Source organism: Ictalurus punctatus, chromosome 8 (assembly GCF_001660625.3).
Source record: "Ictalurus punctatus breed USDA103 chromosome 8, Coco_2.0, whole genome shotgun sequence".
Classification (NCBI taxonomy): domain Eukaryota; kingdom Metazoa; phylum Chordata; class Actinopteri; order Siluriformes; family Ictaluridae; genus Ictalurus; species Ictalurus punctatus.
In genome coordinates this window covers 15,651,470-15,673,902 of record NC_030423.2, presented here as the reverse complement: position 1 = coordinate 15,673,902, position 22,433 = coordinate 15,651,470, and the positions used below count along the sequence as shown (strand labels likewise).

Sequence of the window (22,433 nt, the reverse complement as noted above, 5' to 3'; positions counted from 1 at the left end):
TTACAAAAGAACCTCATCAGTTCTGTGACATGCTTGACTACAACAATACTACATAAAAGATATCTGTGTGTAGTTACAGCCACAGAGTTGTTAATTGTTACTGATAAAATAATTCACTCACATGGATTTAGTTGGTGTTTGGGTGAAATAGCATTTATGTTGAAGTGGTGGACATAAATAATGAACATCTATGAAACTGTGTTGTAAGACTGCGCTTAAAGTCACTGCACCATTGTGTCACTGCAGGCAGTAATGTATAAGCATAAATAAGTTTGAAAATAGCACTGCACAATCAGATTTTGAATGCCACACATTATCTTGCGCTACTGCCACTAGGCTACTTTAGCACAAGTACATCCATTTAGAGCACAACCAAAGCAAAAGAGTGCAAATGTGAAAATAACTGGCATGCACCCGATCAAAAAAAAGGCAGGGTACGAAAATAGAGCCATCAGTGTGTTGGGTTTCACAAATATTTGATTACCACAATTCACTTAAAATTGGGTCAAACAGTGTACATGAATATATAAATAGTAAAATATCACATTCAGAAAGTTCCTGTCACACTTTTATAATGTGATATAGATATTCTTTAATAAAAGTTAAGCCCATCCTTTGCCTTTATACCTCCCTCCAATCTTTACATATTCTCTTAGCACTTTTGAACCTCGGTTGTTATATTCAACCCCCATTCATCTTGACAAATCTGTTTTTTCTATGGCAGATGATATACTCTGTCTTCTACAGATCACATCTAAAGACCAAGACCAAGTGGATCATGGCAAAACTTTGACGTCTATTCTATGTTCATTCAATATTTCCTTTTGAATTGTATGTTTCCGCATATTTTTAAAACTTATAATAAAAAAAAAAAATTGAAGCACATTCTCTTTTTTTCACTCAGGGGGGTGCAAACTTTGGCATACAACTGTAAAGACAAGTCTATATTTTCTGTGAACAATTCAAGGTCAACCTCTAACTGTATGTGTGTGTTTGTGGGTTTGCATCACACACCTTAAAAAAAAACCATGATCTCTACCATTACTGCCATACACACATATACAGGTTTCGTGTCCGTGTTCAGTAAACGTCAACAGTTAGAAGTTGGCTAGTGAGGTATCATAACCTGCTGTTTGTAATGTATGTCCAAAGAACATGCCAGCATTGGAATTCAACGGGTTATTAATTCATGGACTCGCTGCTGCACACTGGAGTAAATCATTTTAATTGTCATGGCACATCCATTCAAAGCAAATAACTCAACATAACTGTATAAGAAATTAGAAGTGTCTTATTGTATGCCAGTGATATCCAATTTCGGTCCTGGAAACCTACTAAAACCTATACCACATAGTGTTTTTCAAGCTTTAAGACATGGTTTAGCTCATCTAGTTAATTACCAATCCTACATCAACCAAACAAGGGTTTTTTTTAGGCACAGAAAGCATGTATCAGTCAGGGGCATCCCAGTGTGTGATTGGCATTCACTGCAGTGCCTCTTACCTGGTTCCATCCTTACTGATGGCAGGATGGCTGACAGAGGCCGATTGGAGGAGCTTATTAAGCACATAGCATGTCAGGCATGGTTTACACATGCACTCGCATGGGAGCTTTGGCAGGCACAAGTGAATGGATTCCCCAGAGAGATAGGCTGCTGGCTAATTGGAAAGCAAAAAGCGCTGACACTGCAAGTTGCTCTAAGCCAGAATTTTACAGCCACATTGCAACCTCAGTGTCTTGCCCATACAGATAGAGCTAATCAAAGCATATGAACCAATACTGATGATCTTAAACCTTAAAATTTAAATTTCACTTTTTACAGTTGTAACCAATTAGACCACTCTGTTTTCTAAGTGGTACAAATAATCTTAAAATAATCTATTCATTATGGTATGTGTTATTATTTATCACGATTACTGGAGATGCAAATATGTCATATAAAAACATATTCGTAAGTATGAATGCACTGATGCATCAAGCATGAGATAAGGGCAGTGGTAGCTCAGTGGTTAAAATGTTGGACGTCTGACCAGAAGGTTGTGAGTTCTTGAGCAAGGACCTTAACCTTCAACTGCTCAAGTGTACAAATAAGATGAATGTATGTCGCTCTGGATAAAGGTGTCTGCCAAATGCCATAAATGTATTTAAAAAAAAAAAAAGTACAAAATAACCTTAAAGAGGATGCATGAAAGTTTATACCTTATTTCATCACTATAGATCAGAAAATTAAGTAAATTGGAGTAAATGTAAGGCTTGTTTGTTATGTAGAAGCACATAATAATTATACGACTAATCAGTTCAAACTTGATCAACAATGCAATTTTTGTCTCCATAGACCACAAATAAAACATATTTTTACTCAAATTTTCAAAGGATTTTTATAAGCGGCGCACAGTCTCTCCTATGATGCTATCCAAAGAAAAAACTTCATATACTCACCTAGCTGTGAACAGTTAGAATGTAAACAGGTTACTAACCTTACAGAACCGCAACACACACATAACTGCATGACGCACATGGGGTGAGCTATGTATCATGGGGTACGACAGTGCAGTAATTTATGATCTGATATGATGGCCTACTTAACAGTGCTAATGCCTATTAGCCTACTATCAATCAGTCAAGTTTGCTAAGCAGTAATGTGTTGACCCGATACTTCAGGCACTGCACTGTTATCAATTCATTTCTGAATTAGACATTCCTGACACCCCTGTGAGGAAAGAGCAGCTACAGGGAAAGTGGGAGAGGGAGAGGGAGAAAGAGGATGAGCAGAAAGTAAGTGATGAATAGTTGATGAAGTGCTTGCAGGCAGAAAAGAAGTGAAAATACATCTTTCTTTCTCCCTCTCTCCACCTCTCTACTCCTCTCACTCCTTCTTTCAAAGTACATGCACCCCAAAACATGATTTTTAAATAGATAACTCCTCTTGTATGGCTGATTTTTTTTGGGTCAGATTTAAATCAGACAGATTTCCAAGTAACTATGAATATCTGGTAATGTCATATGGACTGGTCCATGCTCCCTCAGTCTTCCAGACCTTCACCACTAATGTACTTAGCTGTGACATGCTGGGAAAATGTATGGTTGCCTACATTGATAATATTTTAATCTACTCCAACTCCCTAATCCAACTCAACCAACATATAAGGGTCTGGATTGATTTATCCAGAACAATTTCTTTGTGACCGCCCTATTATCAGGAGAGTTTGAAGAGAGCCAAAGGAGCAAACTTGGCCATGCTGTCTGGGATGGGGGAATGGCATACTCTATCTCTCCTGTCAAGCATTACACAAGCCAATTGTGGGTGTCTTTGAGCTAATTTAAGTGGAAGAGGACAGATAGCACTTTCCTTCATGTGTGTTTGTGTGTTACGTTGTCCTGTGGCATGAGCAGCAGTCGACAAAATGCAGTTCACTGGCTACATGTGCCTCATCGGAATGTTAGTCTTAGTAGCTATCATATTATAGAAGAAAGCTGCCTGGTGGGTTGGAATAGGTAGGTGACCAAATTGGAGAGAAAAATGGGGAAATGGTAAATGGTCTGAACTCATATAGTGCTTTTATCCAAAGCGCTTTACACTGTGTCTCATTCACCCATTCACACACACACTCACACACCAATGGTAGCAGAGCTGCCATGCAACATGCTAGCTTTTCATCAGGAGCAACTTGGGGTTCAGTTTCTTGCCCAAGGACACTTCAGTACGTGGAGTCATGTGGGCCAGGAATCGAATCACCACCCTACGATTAGTGGACAACCCACTCTACCACCTGAACCACAGCAACCCGCAAAAAAAGAACAGATTGTTTGAAAGTCACAAGTCACCTTTCTGGGCTACAACCTACGTCAAATAGGTGTTGTCATGAACACAGACAAAGTCTAGCAGCAGTGTGGCCCATGCCCAAAACTATAAAGGAAATGTAAAAATCCCCAAGGCTTTATTTCTAGGGCAAATGTCTTCTGTTGATTCATTCATTAGAAATTTCAGCATCATTGAAGCCCCTCTCACATCACTGCATAAAGAATGGTAAAAAAAAAAAAAAAAAAAAATCCCTTAAAGCAAACTTTTACCTTAGCCCCAGTTCTAAAACACCCTGATCCAAGTTCAACATTCATAGTAGAAGAGGGGGTGAGAAACATCTGCTCTTAATGGCAGGGCATCCCAACCAAGTGTATTCCATAGCATTTTTCCCATTTAAAGAATCTCACGCCCACAGAAAGAAACATGGAATTGCTAGCATATATTGTCCAGGCTCCAAGAATGTTAAAGCAGATGCCCCATTATATATGTAGAATGATGAATCACTAGAATTCATATCACTAGAATCAATGCATTACTGCTGCCATAAGCTGGGATGTCTATTGCCAAATCGTCAAAGCCCTCAAAGATCACCTCAATGCCTCCAAACAAGACCTATGTCCCCTCCAATCGCTGCAAAGCTCTGATAACCTGGATTCATACTTCCATTGCCACTGGTCAACTGGGGGATACAAAGACCCAGCAACTCCTTACCATGAAATATTAGTGGAGAACCATGCTCCATAACACACAGAGATTTGTTAAGACATGATCTGTGTGTGTCCTTTGATTTATTGTGCATTTGTTACAATGATCCCCATCCCCATCAGCCGATACCAAACCCACACAAATGTTTCTGTTTTATATGATAAAAGTTCACCAAAAAAAATGCAAGTATAAATCTAAGCTTTCTGAGCTGAAAAAAAAAGTTTTTGCGAGGAAAGAAAAACCTTGCAGATATTTGCAGTTACTTGCAGATAGCTACCTTTTTTCAGTAGCAAGGAGAATGTGCTTGATGCATGTGCATACTATACTGTATATGTGGGCTATAACTATGCTAGGATAAACAACTTACCTAAAACTGGCAGAAGCATCTCTTCTCTTACTCATTCTTTTGAATGTAATCTGTAATCTGTTGTTCGGCATTTGAAACACAGTCAATAACTGGTTTCGGTTTGGTTTTGGTAGAGGAAAAACAGAAAAGAACGCTTACTGGGACTAAAATCCTAAAGCAACAATGGCAATAATTACATTACCCCAGCTCTCTATGTAAAACTAGTCCAATATGAATAGGTCTGTTCGGGATTTCGCATTTCAGGTGAAATTACTATTTAAATTGATCAAAGCTTTATTTTCATAATATTTAACATTTCATACTGCTACCCACCCATCTCCTACACACACACACACACACACACACACACACACACACACACACACACACACACACACACACATTATATGTATGGCTCTAACCTCTGTGGTAAATATGAATGCATAGTGTGCTAAGTGGTGTAAAGCACACTGAGTGACGCTTGAAACTTTCTACAGCCGGCAGGTCCTCAAGTAATCAAATATTACTTTTAAACTTAATTTATTTGTATAATATCCTCACGAGATTAGTGAGATAAGGTGACTGTACCACTACACAATTAGTTGGCTGCAGGAGCAGCCACACTGGATACACTGGCTAAGCAATTGTTTTCCTATGGAGAGAATGTGTTCCCCTCATTGCAGGTGTAATTAAAGTTTAATCAAACTCAAATTTGACTCTGTTTGCTTCATAAACTCAACCACAAAGAAAAAAAAACACTGTATGAGACATGGTATAAAGACTCAATTTGTACAGGAATGGAGGGAAAAAATTCTCTTAATTTCCAACACTAAATCATTTACACATTTGCCATGACACTGGTCTAAAAATACTGCACAGTGACGTGTTAGCAGCGAGACCGATACACCATTATACACTAACAAGGGTGGTCCTATTCCTTTTTGTCTTAAACTGGACGCTTTTTTTCAACCACATCCAGAAAAACACTGTTGAACAGCTTTCATCTAATCCACAGTGAGTGTGTCTCTATGATGCAATGCACCAACCACAAGGTAAGCGAAGAGCAAAATGCTCATAACCTGCAGGGAGCCACACACCTCCTCACCGATGGTGTGCTTTCCCCACAGCCATTCTAGGCTCTTATCATTTCTATTAAATAATGCGTAGAACTTACTCATTATCTACTCACATTTTTAAGACTTTCAAATATCCAATATTAAAAAATAGGGACTCATCTATATTGTGTTTGTATGTCAAACATACATGCATTAACAGAAGTGTTTTTCTTCAAAGGAGCAAAAGAAAATGTCACAGAAGACAGCTTCTGAAAAAAGAACCACTGATGTATGCCAACAAGCTGTTAAAAAAAAAAGCTATAGGCGATAATAGGTTTACATTAGCAGAGTGTATCGGTGTGCCAGTGCAAGAAAAACTAAGAGTTGTTCAATTATTCAGTCACTTGATAGACATTAGCTATCCTCCCTCTGCTAAAGAACACTCACAACAACCATAATCTTCCAAAGACTTACTGATTATTATCACAGATGTATTTTATGACGAAATCAAACAATTAAGACAAAATTCAACAATTAAAAGGGCATTTTAATTGGAGCCATTCCTAAATTTTTGAACATAAGAACACAGAACCAGTTACAATACACTGTATTAAAACATTATGTCATAACTAGTACCTTTCCCAGTTTTATTAATATTGCATATAGAGTTTTAAGTTAATGAATTTTAAATTAAACACATTCAAGTAAAATAGGTTTATAACTATAGTAACTAAATACTATCAAAACTATAACAACTTTGACAACTGTTGATATATATCACTAAAGATAATAGGCCTAATACAATGGCAGACCCCATGACAATATGTGACCTGCCCCATGTTGAGAACCAAATATGTGCAACCCTTCATTATGTAATTCTTGGACGCTGATGTGCTCACCTGAAACTAGTCTTGACCTGCATTACAACAACATCCCCAACAGTTGGGGCTATTTCGCTATCGATCACTTAGACCTTCTGATCCTCTCATCTTGCTATATAACAAAGGAACAATAACTTAGGATGCAAAATACACACACAACAAAATCAGTAACACTTGTGGTCTTATGAGGTTCATCTAATTGGGTATAGAGTTCATCTGAAGACCATACTGACTCTGCATTTCACAAACACATACACAAGTGTCAGAAGTGTGGCTTGAAACAGAAAGTGACAGTATCAAACAAGTGTATGATTAAATGTATTATTCTTACAAATCCCATCTCTCTCTCTCTCTCTCTCTCTCTCTCGCTCTTTCATGCTACTGCAGGATGTAGTGTGTCTGTGTAAGGAATAAGGCAGAGTCACAGAGGAATTCAGCATATGCTTACACTAACTCCAACCTTAACACAACACCCACCATTAACTCTGCCACTAACAGATCCACCTTTACACATACATCAGTTCCGTTTTGTGTATAGACACATATTTTTCTTTATAGAGGAGCCGGAAACTCATAATGATAAACCGTGGGAAAACACCACACTTTTTCATCTTCGTCCATCTGAAACACACCCAGACGTAAGATCAGATCTCAGACACAGACAGCAGTTCTTTTCTAATGGAAGCTTTTTTGGAGGTTGACCAGATGATTGGTTGGCTGATTGGATCCAGTGGTACCCCCCATTAACTCCACCATTACCAGCGCAGACCTCAGGTAAATTGATGTCTAATTCCAGAATCTCCAGAATGTATTCCCAACTTACTCCACCTGTATATTTACATGTTTTATGTAATTGCACTTCACTCTGCAATCAGTGGTTCATCAGGTTACTCAATTTTAGTTTGTGCTGCATTCCACTGATTACAGAGCAAAGCACAATTAGCGGCTTCATTGTAATTTTACAGACCAGGAAATGCTTGTTCAGTCTTCAACTGTCCAGATTCAGTTAACCAGTGGTTAACTTAATCCTGTTCTTGGCTGTCAGGCGTGGAACCTATATATACAGTCTTCTGCTGTTGTAGCCCATGTGCCTCAAGGTTTGACATGTTGTGCATTATAATTTAGCTAGTGAACAAGATAACTTTTGTTCTAACTCACCGGTAATTTCAGCATCTCCGATTTGAACTGTGCTTATGTTATCACTGCACCAGCATTACATAATAAATTAACTGATTTCATTCTCATTGCCTTTAATCATATCAGTGATAGCAGAAAATTTAATTATGTGCCTTATAGTTTGTTCATTATAATGCCAGTTCCTGTGTTAGCCTGCTTATACGCCATGATGTCTGGATAATGCTAATTACCATTATGCAATCCGATATGAGAAATTTGCTTAAAAATAATAGAGGTATCTTTTATTTATCCGACTTGAACACAATATAAATTAATGTCCTTAATAGAAAAGGAATATGACTTAATTTAGTAAAATCCATTAGATTTGTTAGGCTCATATTTAATAGTAGTATAATTCCAATAATCACTTTTGTATTGAGTTATTATTATCCATTTTTTGTTAAATTAACGGGGGGGGGGGGGGGGGGGGGCAATGGACCATCAAGATCGAACTTTGTGCAAGGCTTCAATGCTTAACTTAAAGAGACTGCGTCAAAATATACCTAATATAATAGCAAGGGTGTCCAGCACTTAATACGACATATGGACCCCATGTACATAGAACAAGCAGTGCTCAACAAATGGGATAATTTAAATTAATTTTAGCTGAGAATTATCATAAACCAGCCAAGGGGTCGATTAAATCACTGGTCATCCAGTTACCAAGCCTAGTTTCTAGTTATGTTTATACTAAAATAACTGAAAGTAAAAATGTCCAAATTGAACCTGTGTGTGGAAAAACAAGGTCTAAAGGTTAAAGAATATTTAGTAGGATTGTATTAGGGCTAGTTATCATGTGCCAATTCTACAGTTACCTGTTGTAGGTTGAAAAGGTCACAATTTTCAGGGTGTAACAGGAAAAGAATGGTCAAGTTCACAATTTAGAAACTTTTAGATTATCCATTATGTGCTTCTGACTTCTCTTCATTATCACTGTTGTTTTTGGTTAAATTAGATCTCCAAAAACGAATTAAACTGCCATGAATGATGAAAAAAACTTTTTCATTGAACTGGTTTATAATTTGTTAAGCCAGTATACCTCTGGTTAACCAGCATTCGGCTTGTGTTTTAAAGAACTAGAAAAGATTAATCTGAAACGCACAATGGTATATTAATATACCCTTTATCTGCATTTTCAGTCGAAATCTCTTTGCAGTACTTGCTCTCACACAGCTCTTTTCTCAGTTCCGATCACATGGTCTTGTGCGCCTAGCCCAATAAAAGCAAAGTGACACGTTGACATCTGCAGCGTTACATATTGGTTACACATAAGCACAGCACTTTAAACAGAGGCATTAAACTAAATTGAGGATGTCAAACGTTTCACTCCACACACTGGCTTGTATTGCCAGGTTTTTTGTTTTTGTTTTGTTTTGTTTTTTCTAAAAAAAAAAAAATTTAAAAAAAAAAAAAAAAAGGACTGGGTCTAATGCTACAGTACATCATCTTTCCACACTGCATCATTTGAAACTATGTTTTAAATGAAGTAGCCTAATCTATGGATTGGAAAGATCTGTGTATGCTGCAGCCTAGACAACATCAGAGCTCGTGGTCTGGGAGATAACGATAATTGGTAATTTAATGCAGGCTAACCTGATGTGGTCGGTCTGTGTGTGTCCTGGTGTATTTCTAGACTGTTGAAACGCCCAGAACATACAGTGCGGTTGATCATACTTGCATATGTTTTTACCACTGAAAGAACACATATCTAAAGCAGGAAGATTAGGATACGTTATAAAACCTTAATTATGATGAATATATACAGGAATGCATTGCCACAGCAATAGCGCGCGTACCAACACACACTACTGGCCGATATAAAGAATAAACTTACCGCAGTCCTCGCACAGAATGCGCTCCACATCTTTTTTGAGAGTCTTCTCAACGGTTTCACGAGGAGCAAACGACGCCTTGAACACCAGCGGCTCCTCTGTGGGGTCCATGAAAAATATGTATCTGTGGTCCTTCTCCACTGCGACGCACGGAGCCTCAGAGCCAAAGTCGCCAACGGTGACGAGCTGCTGGCGCTCGAGACCGCCGCTGTTGGTCGGCCACACGTTCAGGACTCGGACGCTCACGCTGTACGTTTCGGCGGATGCGTTGGCGGGCAGCTCCTGGACCTCGCCCTCGATCACCACGGCCGATCGGTACGCCTGCTCCTGCAGGGAATCTAAGCTCGGGGCGTAGCACGCAAAGGAGACCCCGACGAGCAGCATGGAGAAGTGCACCGCATCAAGCCTCCTCATGCCGTCGGCTGTGGCTCAGGGGCGGCCGGCCGCAGTGGTGCAGGTGCAGGTGCAGTGGTTTCGGGGCGAACGCAGGACGAGGAGGACAACGGAGTAGGGTTACGGCGGCGGAGGGGTATGGCGGGCGGGCTCCGGTGGCGGGGCAGAGCGGCAGACCTTGCGCAGGCTGTGCCCATGCCATCTGTGGGCGCCGCTTTCCCCGCGCGGTTTCGTGACGGGGGACCGCGGGACGCTCAGGAACCGGAAACGGCCCCGGGCAGCGGGGCTCGTTGATGCATTCTCCTTCAGCGCAGTCCCCCAACGCCGGTGTGCGTTCATAAATTACGCTCCTCGCGAGACGCCGAGACGCCGCTAGTCTTTCTGCGTCCAGTGAAATGTCATCGCCCGGGTGGGCATAATGTCATAGATGGAAAAAAAACTTGGATTCTTCAGAAATTATTTGGGTGCAATGCACACAACAAAACGGATTTATCCAAAACGGTTTCTCGAGGTGTCCGATCTTAAGGTCTCCTGGTAGATTTTACGCTTGAATTGCTCTCCAAAGGGCGACGACACACGCAAGACATGCAGCTGGGCGATGCAACAAGCGCGTCCCCTCTACTGCTCACTGCACACAGGCGCGCGCGCATACACACACACACACACACACACACACACGCACTCACACACACCTACAGCGACCAACAATCGCCTGCCTCTTGTCACTCGGGCGTCTTCTTGTACTCCTTGGTGCAAATAAAACTAAAAGGGGAGACAGTGTGACCATCAAGCTGCATGCGGCGGCCACTGGAGGTCAGCAAGAAATCTCCCCCAATCCCACTGTCAGCTGATCAAATATTCGAGCAAAGCGTCGGTGGTTTATAACACAACTGCATCGCAAGCGAAGAGCATAGAGCTTTTCCATGTACAGCAGCAGCGCACACAGAAGCTCAGGCCGACGCAGACCGCAGACTTGGAGGCGATGAATAGCGCTGCGAAAGGAGCTCTCATGGAATCGATGTCCAGACGATCAGAAATTAATTTAACGCTGCTATCCTGCTTTATGTGAAATCGGCTGCCGCATTCAGGTCACATTCACCATTTTGCCCCAAAACGCGACCTGGCGGGGGTCAGAGCAGCAGAAGAGCAGCCCACCGACCATCTTATCAGCCATATTTACCACGGCAACAGGTCCTGCGGGCATTTGGCTGCGAGAGGGCACTGTCTATTAATAAAGGGAGGAGACCGGGCATTGCTGCGTTATGACAGTCAAAGAGCGCATGAGCATCACAGTAATGACACACGATCGGTAGGAATGGATTACAAAGTGCGTATTTATGAATAAAATGGGAAGTTAAAGTGACAGACGTGGTTGCATCATTTTGGTCGTATCGATAGACTAAATGCGTCGTGAGACATTGGCTGTTGCTGGGCGACGCTCATTAACTGCTGTGGGGCGACATCTGCAGGCCAAAGGACGTGATCATGGCTCACACATTTGGTAGACAAATGAATCTCTGCTATAATACCCAACTTCGCACAGATACAGAGAAATGAACCGTTTCCACATTTGTGAATGCACAAAAATATTTTTTTTTAACAAAAAATTTAAAATCACACTACTTCATTCGAGAAATATCCTTTTATGGTAGCCATGACATGGTGTTCACGGGATATATAATGATTATTCTCTGTCACTGAGTAATGCTTTTTCTATACCATTTTTAAATGATTACTATTTATAATTCTTCACCATTGTCCTGGTCTCTCGAAAATCTATAAACTATCGCACTGGCTCTTCCTAACGGGGGCCTGAGAGCCGGTGCTGTCCGCGGTGCTGAAATTACAAAGCCCCACTCACCCCCTCTTACATTACTTACTCGATATAAATGTTGCTTCTTCTCCTTCTCTCGTGCCAGTCAGTGACTAATTCATTCTACACGTCGTTTTACATTAGAAATGTAAGCTATATTTTTGCTTCATGCTTGCTGAATGCAGTTTATCCATGGAATAATTTGTCAAAGATTTGAAACAACGAATAACTGTTGAACAAAAATCTCAAAGTGGCAAATAAATAAATAAATAAATAAATAAATAAATAAAGCCGAATAAAAGGTATTATACAGATACAAACAATGAAACTATGTCCTTATGAGTAGGCTACAGTAGGTGCTGTTAGGATATTAAATGATCTTATGGTATAATTACAACACTGTAAATACTTAAGAAATTCTGTAAAGTGGAGGTGCCTTCAAAAATGATGAATGGAAAAGTTCTAAATAAATGTTATATTAAACAAACAAACAACCAAGCAAATAACAAAATACATTAAATCACAATTTCACTTTCCATTTAAAACTGCACATGTACACCGACAGCTTTCTAAGGAATCTGGCTGATTGGTTTAGTCCTGGCTTCTTGAAGAACCTGCTAGTTCTTTTGTCACTGAAAATAAAATCCTAGAGTTCCTAGGATGATTTCCTAATGATGGTTTTTCTCAGAAGCTTAGCATACATAAAACATTAAATTGTGTTTTTCTTTTTTCTTTCTGGGACAAAATATTGTTTGGAAATCATTTTCCCTTTTCTACTGACAGACTAGGCATAAATGGACCTTTAAGAAAAAATGTCTATGAAATGTGGGGTGCCTAAGACTCGTGTAAAGAAAATGTTCCCCTAACTAAAAGTGTTCTATCCTGGTATCTCTCTCTCTCTCACTCTCTCTCTCAATCTCTCTCACTCTCTCTCCAAACATACACACGCACACAAGACTTGCGCAATGCTGCGTATGTCACGCGCCGTTCTGACGCTACCTAACACACCCACAATCGTCAGTCTTTCGGACTACGGCATTCACTAAATTCCGGGGGTTTCAGTACCGCGACGTAAAATGGGCGTTCCTAGGGGTGTGGCAAAGACGCCCCCTTACAAAAAAAATAAAATAAAAAATACAGGTCACCGAACATGCGCAGAATACTTTATTTGCGCGGGCATTCCCAGGATCTGCAGGCACTTTTTTCCAGGGATTTCAGGACAGCGTAACAGATATTGCGTCATCGAGTGGGCGTGGCCTATTTTGAGAATCTGCGTAGGTCAACAATCATGCGCAGTTTGGGAAGAAAACCCTTTTTCTGCAGATCTGTCAGTGATCAGGGGTTTTTACATCTATTTCTCTATAACTTCAGATACCTGATCACAGTGGTTTCATGTCTGAAAAATACTATTGCCAAGAAATGCTTATTTCACTTAAATAATCTCAAAATCTTATTGACTTTACACCAATTCTATTGTGTCCTATCATGCAAGACTTTTTAACCTCAGTATCGTTTCCTGTTGTTACCCCATTATAAAAAACAAACAAACTCATAATTATCTATGTTTTCATACTCAACTTTATTTACACAGAATGAGCAAAGTTGACAGTTTGAATAACTAGTTAATTTAGCATTTACAGGATTTAAAAAACAAAACAAAACAATAGTTACCGATATAACTGTTTTGTCCTACATCTTACATGTCAGATCCTGCGAATGCCCGCGCAAAACGAAATTATTCTGCGCATGTTCGGTGACCTGTGTTTATTTATTTATTTTATTTCATTTTGTAAGGGGGCGTTTTGCCACACCTCCAGAAACGCCCATTTTACGTCGCGGTACTGAACCTCCCGGAATTGAGTGAATGCCCCTTTGCAGTACCTTAGTTTTCCTGCGCGTCGTTTGCAGATATCGCGAGAGCGGCTGTTGGGGTTAGCAGCAGGGTGAGGGAGAGACGAGAGAGAAGGTAAGCGGAGGAGGCTACATCATGGCGGACAGAGACAGCGGTAGCGAGCACGGAGGATTCGCCACAGGCCCCGGTGGCGGCCCGATGCACCAGGGGGCGATGGGCGCTTCATCGCGGCTCCAACATGACACGGAGGAGCTGGCGTCGAAGCGCGTCGACATCCAGAACAAACGCTTCTACCTGGACGTGAAGCAGAACGCCAAAGGCCGCTTTCTGAAGATCGCCGAGGTCGGGGCTGCGGGAAATAAGAGTCGCCTGACCCTGTCCATGTCAGTAGCCGTGGAGTTCCGTGACTACTTGGGCGACTTCATCGAGCACTACGCACAGCTGGGCCCCAGCCACCCGGACACAGTGCAGGACGAGCCGCGGCGAGCGCTCAAGAGCGAGTTTCTAGTGCGGGAGAATCGGAAGTACTACATGGATCTGAAGGAGAACCAGAGGGGGCGGTTTCTGAGGATCCGACAGACCGTGAATCGGGGCCCCGGCTTGGGCACGGCGCAAGGCCAGACCATCGCTCTTCCGGCGCAGGGGCTCATCGAGTTCCGCGACGCTTTGGCCAAGCTCATCGATGACTACGGCGTGGACGAGGATCCGGCGGAGCTGCCCGAGGGCACGTCGCTCACCGTGGACAACAAGCGCTTCTTCTTTGACGTGGGCTCGAACAAGTATGGCGTGTTTATGCGGGTCAGCGAAGTGAAGCCGACGTACCGCAACTCCATCACGGTGCCGTGCAAAGTGTGGTCCAAGTTCGGTGCCACGTTCTGCAAATACGCGGATGAAATGAAGAAGATCCAGGAGAGGAGCAGGGAGAGGAGGGCGCGCGAGCTCTTACCGGAGGCCCTGCACGGCGATGACGGGGAGGAGGATTAATGGACGTGACGCTTAACGGCGGAGGACGGAACATAGCCTACTTTTCGACGAAATGGTCATGTAGACAGAAGTTACTGTAAAAGAAATGCCGCGATGGGAGATTTCACTGGATCGTCATCCACACGCAACACTCACAGATTTTTGCAGTTGCATCACTTCGTTCATCGACCGGTTATTATCCACTTACTCAACCATATAAAAGTAAGCCGCTGCTATCGATAACACGATCCACGAACTGTGTCCGAGACGGTCAGAATGTCATAGGTCGGAGTTGTGTGTTTGCCCATGCGTTTTTTTGTACACGTCCAAGCTATTATACTGATATGATACTGTTACAAAGTGCAAATTGAAAAAGAGAAAAAAGGAAAACAAATGCTAAGACTTTCTAGCACAAAGCTACTGTATTTGGGACTATGTGAACCAAATTTTTAATATGGGGGGAAAAAAAGGAAATCTCCGTTTGAAGGTACGTTTAGGATGAAGTGCTGTTTGTATTGTGGGCTCACGCGCACAGTCCATCTGCTGAACGGATCTCGACCGAGGAATTCGTGCACTTGTACTCATATGCCTTTTAAAAGCATAAAGAGCAAAGGAAATCGTGTTAGCTCGTCATGCAACATTTGTTTTCTACTCTAGAGTTGGTAAGGAGAGTAACAACTCAGTAAAGTCGGGGGTCGGAGAGACTATTATGCTATTATGACATGATATAAACGTTTATTTCTATTAAATATATCAACCCTGTTGCACCATGCACAGCAAAATCCACAATGTTGAATCCACAGTGCTAGATTAATTCCTCTGGGCGCAAAAGAGCATGGTGTTAAATCCAACACTGAGGATTTTGCTGTGTGCCCACTGCCGTCCGGGCACGTTTCATTCAAGTGCTAACTTAGAAATACAAATTTATGATTTTGTGAATCAGATGTATTTAGATTCTTATATATATTAAAAAAACCCACGTTTTCTGTGGGGTTTTCTTTCTTTTCTTTTTTTCTTGTTTGTTGGGGACGGAGATTGGGGGGGGGGGGGGGGGGGGGTACTTAAAAAAAGGAGCTGTTCCACTAGTGTGAGCATGCGCAGATGTGTGGTGCCCCTGCGCGGCGCGTCCACTACAACGTCCAAAACCAACCTGGTGCCTTAATGCTCGCCACACGTTTACATGCTTTACGTGTCATTCGCTTTTGATTGCTGTTCATCTTGCTCGTCACAACATCCCTGTCGCCATGCCACTTGTGGTGCTTCTAAAGGACTTTTTAACAAGTTAAACTCTAAAGAGGCTCACGGGTTTCTCTTCTGTCTGCGTTCACCTGGGAACACAGATGATGACGACAATGATGATGATGATGATGAACCAATGTTTATGTAAACATGGTTGTAGTCATACAGAGGCTGTGAAGGTTTGCTCCTCATGCTCCTAATTAAAAAAAGTTATTTGTTAAAATAAATGGAAGTGGATAGGGAGAAACTTGCTGTCTATGGCTCCAGCCCTTGTGTTTTGCTCTTTTGGACCGCGTGAGTAGAATTAGGGCAGAGGCGGTAGCCTGTATGTTTTTGTATGGTGCTAATAAACCCCACTCGCCGGTTTATGTGTTTTGTCAGTCTTGCAAATCTGACATCGATTTCAGTTTTGTCAACCGCACGCACAACATCTTGCCGTTCCAATTCTGCTAACAAAGCTCATAGCGTTAACGTTTCAGCCAAGGTCGCCTGTTGATTATTCCAACAGCCATGAGTAGACAGGAGACCAAAAGTGGTCCAGGAAAACAAAAAAACTGTCCATATCTGGAGGGCCAAGTGTATTAACCTGCCCAAGAGCTTGTACTAACAGCCCTGCAATATTGTAGGTTATGTGCCAAGACCTGCATTCGCTCTGCGTGGTCTGGATACAGCAGTGTATCTAACCTAAATATGTGTGAATGTATGAGAATGTCTTTTTTTATGTTAGTGCTAAATTTGTGACTGTTCCATGCTGCTTAGGACAAAGGTTGATCTCACCATGTGCAGAACATGCACATTTTTTTGTGCATTATTTTTTTTTGCTTGTTGCTTAGTAGCCACGTCCCCCATGTCTCAAGTGACATTAAAGGCTGTCGATGTCATGTTAAACAGCTCAGTGTGGAGCTTCTCGAGCAGTGAAGTGTTTGGTTGCTCATTTGTCTCTTTTAATGGCACAATGCTTCCTGTACGGAGTCTGAAATATTTATTTGAGGGAAAAAAAATATTTGAAAATGTTATTATAAAAAAATAAAATAAAATATAAAATAAAAAATAGAATCAGGAATCAGGAAAAAAGGAAATCTCTTAAAATAAGACAGATTACCACTGTTCAGAGACATGGCAAGATAGGTGTTGTTTAGTTATAGTAAGAAATTGTGCTAAGGTTTGACAGCTGGTGTTATATGTTACCTGAGAGAAAGAGAAATGCAGTCAGTCTTGTGTTCAGTGAGTCCATAAACATCAACAGCCTACTGACTCAGTGGGGTTTTCCAGTTGAGGACTCCCCTTTATCAGGGCTGTACAATCTTACAGACAGCGTGGCTGGAAATTTTCGTTTCCGTCCAAGCCGGAGCATCAACCGATAGTCTACTGACGGCTAAGATAAACTGATTAAACTGTGAGGCTCCTGAATAATCGGAACAAAAACCTGCACCCACACCTGACGTCCGGGGATAAGATTGGACCTCCCTGGCCTAGGTGGTGTCCTTAACCTGCTAAGGATGTGAGCACACAGGAGCACTTTTTCTCTCTGCCCAACTTCTAACATAACCCTCAGTCTGGTTATGTTTGGTGTAGACATACGCTCCTCAAGATTTGAGCTTTCTTTCTACACCACTTACTTCTATTTAAAATATCCTGTTTCTAGTCTTTTCTCTATTTTCTAGACTTCCCCTCTCCCTTTGGGTGATGAAGCTCATCTTTTCCTATCACTGCCCTGATCTGATTACCAAACTCTTCAATGGGTGCCACAAATGCAATGACTTGACCAGTTTGATTAAGCTTCTTGTTCATACACAGGGCAGTACAACAACTCATAACTGGAAATAAAAACGAGCCATTTGAGCTCGAAAGGGTGGAACACTTATAATCCTAAACAAATCACAAAATGTACAGATTGATTTGCACTCAAAAGATGCTTCTCTCAATCAAATGCACATGCTTGTGTAAGAGGCTTTATTCGAGAGAGAAAAAAAGAACTCTAGTCCAATCTAAAGGTGCTATTAAGTACTAAACGGCTCTGTGATTTCACTTTCTGGCTGTAAAACTGGCAGCGTTCCACGTAGAGTGTCTGTCCCAGAGCGTTTGACATCACTCAGTCCACACCAGCAAAGTTCTAGCTTTGCTTCCAATCCACAGAGCGCTTATTTGATAAAAGGTCTACAAGCACTGTGGTAAATATTGATAAAGAGCAAAACACACACACACACACACATAGTACTCTTGGTACTATACATATACAGGAATGAATCCTGAACAGTGCTCCTTCTGTGAGGTGGGGAACCTGAGTTAAGTTTAACATAGTCTCATGTTAGTGGTGCTCCTTCTATTGTTGTCTGTCCTTAAGTGTCAGAACGTGTGTTTCTTAACATTATTGCTCTGTAGCTGTGACTACTTTAAAGCTCTCATGTATCCGCAGCTACAAAACAGAATCAACCCAGACTTAACATAACACAACCAGTAAAGAGACAAGTAAGATGCAGCAAAACTTTAATAAGCTCTCAGTGTGTGTGTGTGTGTGTGTGTGTGTGTGTGTGTGTGTGTGTGAGCATGCATTGTTATACATTTTCAGTTCACTTTCCTGAAGTCACAGCCAGATGCAGTTCTCTGTTAGTTCTCTCGTTATGGTCCTAATCTGTCACAAGCTTAAGGCCTTGAACAGACCTGCTTTGCATATACGTGTTTGCATATTTCTGTCTTTCCACATACAGAGATTGTATAGACTATGGGTTCAAAACATTATTTGGACAGTAGGACTGGGTTTAGAATGATAGGAATCACAAGTAACTATAAAGGAAGATCCCTACATATCCCATGTTCCACCCCTGTTTTATTCTCTGAAATGTGTTGTACTGAAAAGATTAAATATATGACATGTAATGTGTGTGTGTATATATCGTTTGTTACATATGATGCTCCTCTTTATGAAAAAAATATATAAAACATATATATATATATATATATATATATATATATATATATATATATATATATATATAGGAAAAGCATATTGCAGTTTTATTTACTTTGTATTTTATACTTACAGAAAGCATTGAATCAAATGGATAAATACTTGCACTTTAAATATATTAAGAAAAATAAAAAAGTCTGCATATTATTTTTGATAGGAGATCTCACATTCAAAACAGTATAACGTTACTTTCCAGGCTTTGTGACAATTGCTGTTGGCCAGAGATGTATGTTCTTCTACTTATTGAAGTCTATTTTGTCTGTGTTACAGAAGGTTTACTAAAAGTCAATTGCATGATGAAGTAGTAGTGCACCAACTGTTCTTTTATTTAGTTGGTTAAAATGTCTGATAAAAAAAACTGTGACGATTGCGCTCATGTATGTATCTATGTTAAACTTCAGGCAACCATTTTAGGATATGGTTTATTTTCTGCCTTCTTTCTAACACGAATATGGTGCTTACATTGGCTTAGAAGAAGTACCTCTCATCCAACTCTTCATCATCCACCTCCATCTTCTGTATCCCGCACACACCCCCTTGCTGTTTGTGTATTCTCACAAGTTTATTGAATTTCTGTTATTGGTATCCAGTGTGTTTTTGTACAGGTACGTACCTTGTTTCTGAGTTGGAAAGCCTGTTTTTTTTGTTGTTTTTTTTTTGTCTGAAAATGACTAATTGCAATAAAACCTCCATTTCCCCCCTGGTTGTTGTTGTTGTTGTCCTATTTGCATGGATTGTATTTGGCTAAATCAGTGAATCTGAATATTACCCATATGTGCAAATGCTAAATATTGAAGGAATGAAGTGATGAAGATACACACCCAAGAAGGATGTCATGACGCCCTCTGTTGGCGGAATAAAGAGCTGTCCACGGTGCTGAAAAAAACACCACCCCTCACCCCACCCCAATGTCCCGAAACATTAGCCAGCATGAATACATCAGTGCTATGAAGCCTGGAAGCCGACAAAAGTATCTAAACATGAATTTCATATATTAGAATCATATACATGTAATTTTTTCCCCGTAGACTATTTAATAAATTAATTTTTTGCCAATATTTTTTTCTTTGTTTTGAACTTGCTAGGTATATGAGTCGCCTTAAAACAAAATATCATTTGAAATTATGTGTTTATTTACATTATACAAAACAATGAAAAATATTTAATGTAACTTTTCTATCATTCAAATATACAGTGCTGTGAAAAAGTATCTGCCTTTGTTTTATCTTCGATTTTGTTTTAATTTCTGAAACAATTTAGTATGAGATATACACAAAAAAAGAAGAAATCATTACTTTTTCACAGAACTGTAGAACATTCATATTTAGACACTTTTGTCACCTTATAAACTCCATACAATACAGTCTAAACATTATGGAATTAAGATGGAGTTGGGTTTGAAGCCTCTGGTAAATATTTGTGATACTGAAGATGTCATTTAATAAGCATTTACCAATGGTAGACTGAATATATCTAACTAAAGCAAAAAGCTATACAAAAAAATCTTATTTTGATTGAACAGTACTAGTATTCATGAAGGCTGTGTGGTGTGATGACATATTTTGTACACATTTTTAATGGCACAGTGCCACTTTTCATCATCAGAGCATGACACTGCATTATACAGTACAGAAAGCACCTCGCTTTTTCATTTAACTCTATTAATGCCTTATTAATGCCCTGCTGAAAAAAAACAAAAAACAAAAAACAAAAAAAACAGCCTGGAACAGATAGCTGGTTTTAGCTGGAAAATCCATCCATCCATCTTCTACCGTTTACTCCTTTTCAGGGTCACGGGGAACCTGGAGCCTATCCCAGGAAGCATCGGGCACAAGGCGGGGTACACCCTGGACAGGGTGCCAAAGCTGGAAAATGTTTTTGTTTTTTTTAAATTAAAATTCTTGGTATAGTTGCACATAACTACCCACAACCACATAGAGACTATATAACTACCTGAAAGGTAATTTATTACCTGCCAAGAATAACAAGAAAACTGTTGTAAATAGCGACAAGCCAAAAGGATGAAAAGAGATTGATAATTACACATTAGAGGTCTATCCCTTTTGATCCCTTTCCCGATCAATTCCTCTATGCAGACCACGTGATCAAAACGTGAAACAACCTGTACATATACACTATATAGACAAAACTATGTGGACACCTGACCATCATACCCATATGTGCTTGTTGAACATCCCATTCCAGATTTAGTCCCCATGTGCTCTTATAATAACCTCCACTCTTCTGGGAAGGCTGTATGGCTGTAGGAATTTGTCCATTTAGTCACATGAGCGTTAGTGAGATCAGGCATCAGGTAATGAGGCCTGGAGTGCAGTCAGCATTTCAATTCATCCCAAAGGTGTTCAGTGGGGTTGAGGTCAGGACTCTGTAAAGTTCTTCCACACCACCCTTGTAAAAACATGTTTTCATGCACAATACTTTGTGCACAGGGGCATTGTCATGCTGGAACTTGTGTAGGCCTCTTAGTTCCAGTGAAGGGAAATTGTAATGCTACAGCATACAAAGACATCCTAGACAATTGTGGCAACAGTTTGGGGATAGGATTCACGGGATATTTCTGCCTGAAAACAAATGCAGTGTAAGACTAATGTAACAAATGTGCATGACACACTTCCATTAGAAATGATGTATAAAATCCAATCACAATTGGGCACTGGAGATGTATTCAAAATGGAAAGTGTTAACAGCTATGTGTTTTCTCGAGATCATAACGTTTTCTCACAGAGATGGCCTTTCTGGATTTCTCATGGCCTTTCTGGACTTCCAGAGTTTCATGCTCCATCAGGTGTTTTTGGTTGGATAGCTACCATTATCTGGTAAGTTTGCTATCAGTTTGTTTTCCCAATTTTTCATGGTCTGAATTTGCAGTCCTGCTTCTTCCTGTTTGTTGGGAAAGCTTCTAGCTTGTGAGTCATCATTTTTGAGAATATAAAAATCATTGTCTTCACTCTTTTACTTTAACATAGGATTAAATGAGTAATGTAATGTAAACTTAATCTCTAGCTACCACATTTGTAGTATATTTCTATTTACCACAGATAAAAATAGCTCTGTATTGAGAAAATTGCGAAAAACCAATTTCCTCGACACTTTCAAGGAAGTTGCTGGGGCTGTTCTCACAAAACATGTTCTGTAGAATGCGTACAGCTAATAATGGCATTTCTTCAATGCTATTGTTAGCTGGCAAGTTTATTAACAGTGTGCGTTTGCTCAACCATCTTTAGTCTCTCAAGCCTAGTTGACTGTAGTGCCCAATTTCTTTGACTGTCTCTGTATTTTTAGCTGATTATCATTTGCTTGCTTGCTTAGAGTGTGTTGTCTGGCCAAGCTGGTGATGTCCCCCAGGCATGAGTTGATAATTTGCTAATGGCTAACTGTTGTGTTTTT

General features: G+C 40.5%; 2 protein-coding genes across 2 annotated transcripts in view; one reads left to right on the top strand and one right to left on the bottom strand.

The window, feature by feature from the left end:
* Positions 1-13,860, bottom strand: part of nrg2b (neuregulin 2b) — a 79,546-nt gene extending 65,686 nt beyond the window's left edge. Inside the window, exon 1 of the mRNA XM_017474072.3 lies at positions 9,800-13,860. Coding sequence (XP_017329561.1) covers positions 9,800-10,211 — 412 coding nt within the window. The 5' untranslated portion in view covers positions 10,212-13,860. The remainder of the gene's footprint in view (positions 1-9,799) is intronic.
* Positions 13,854-15,825, top strand: purab (purine-rich element binding protein Ab). The gene has a single exon (XM_017474075.3). The coding sequence runs from the start codon at positions 13,991-13,993 to the stop codon at positions 14,837-14,839; it is 849 nt and encodes a 282-aa protein (XP_017329564.1). The 5' UTR covers positions 13,854-13,990; the 3' UTR covers positions 14,840-15,825.
* The last annotated feature ends 6,608 nt before the right edge of the window (positions 15,826-22,433 follow it).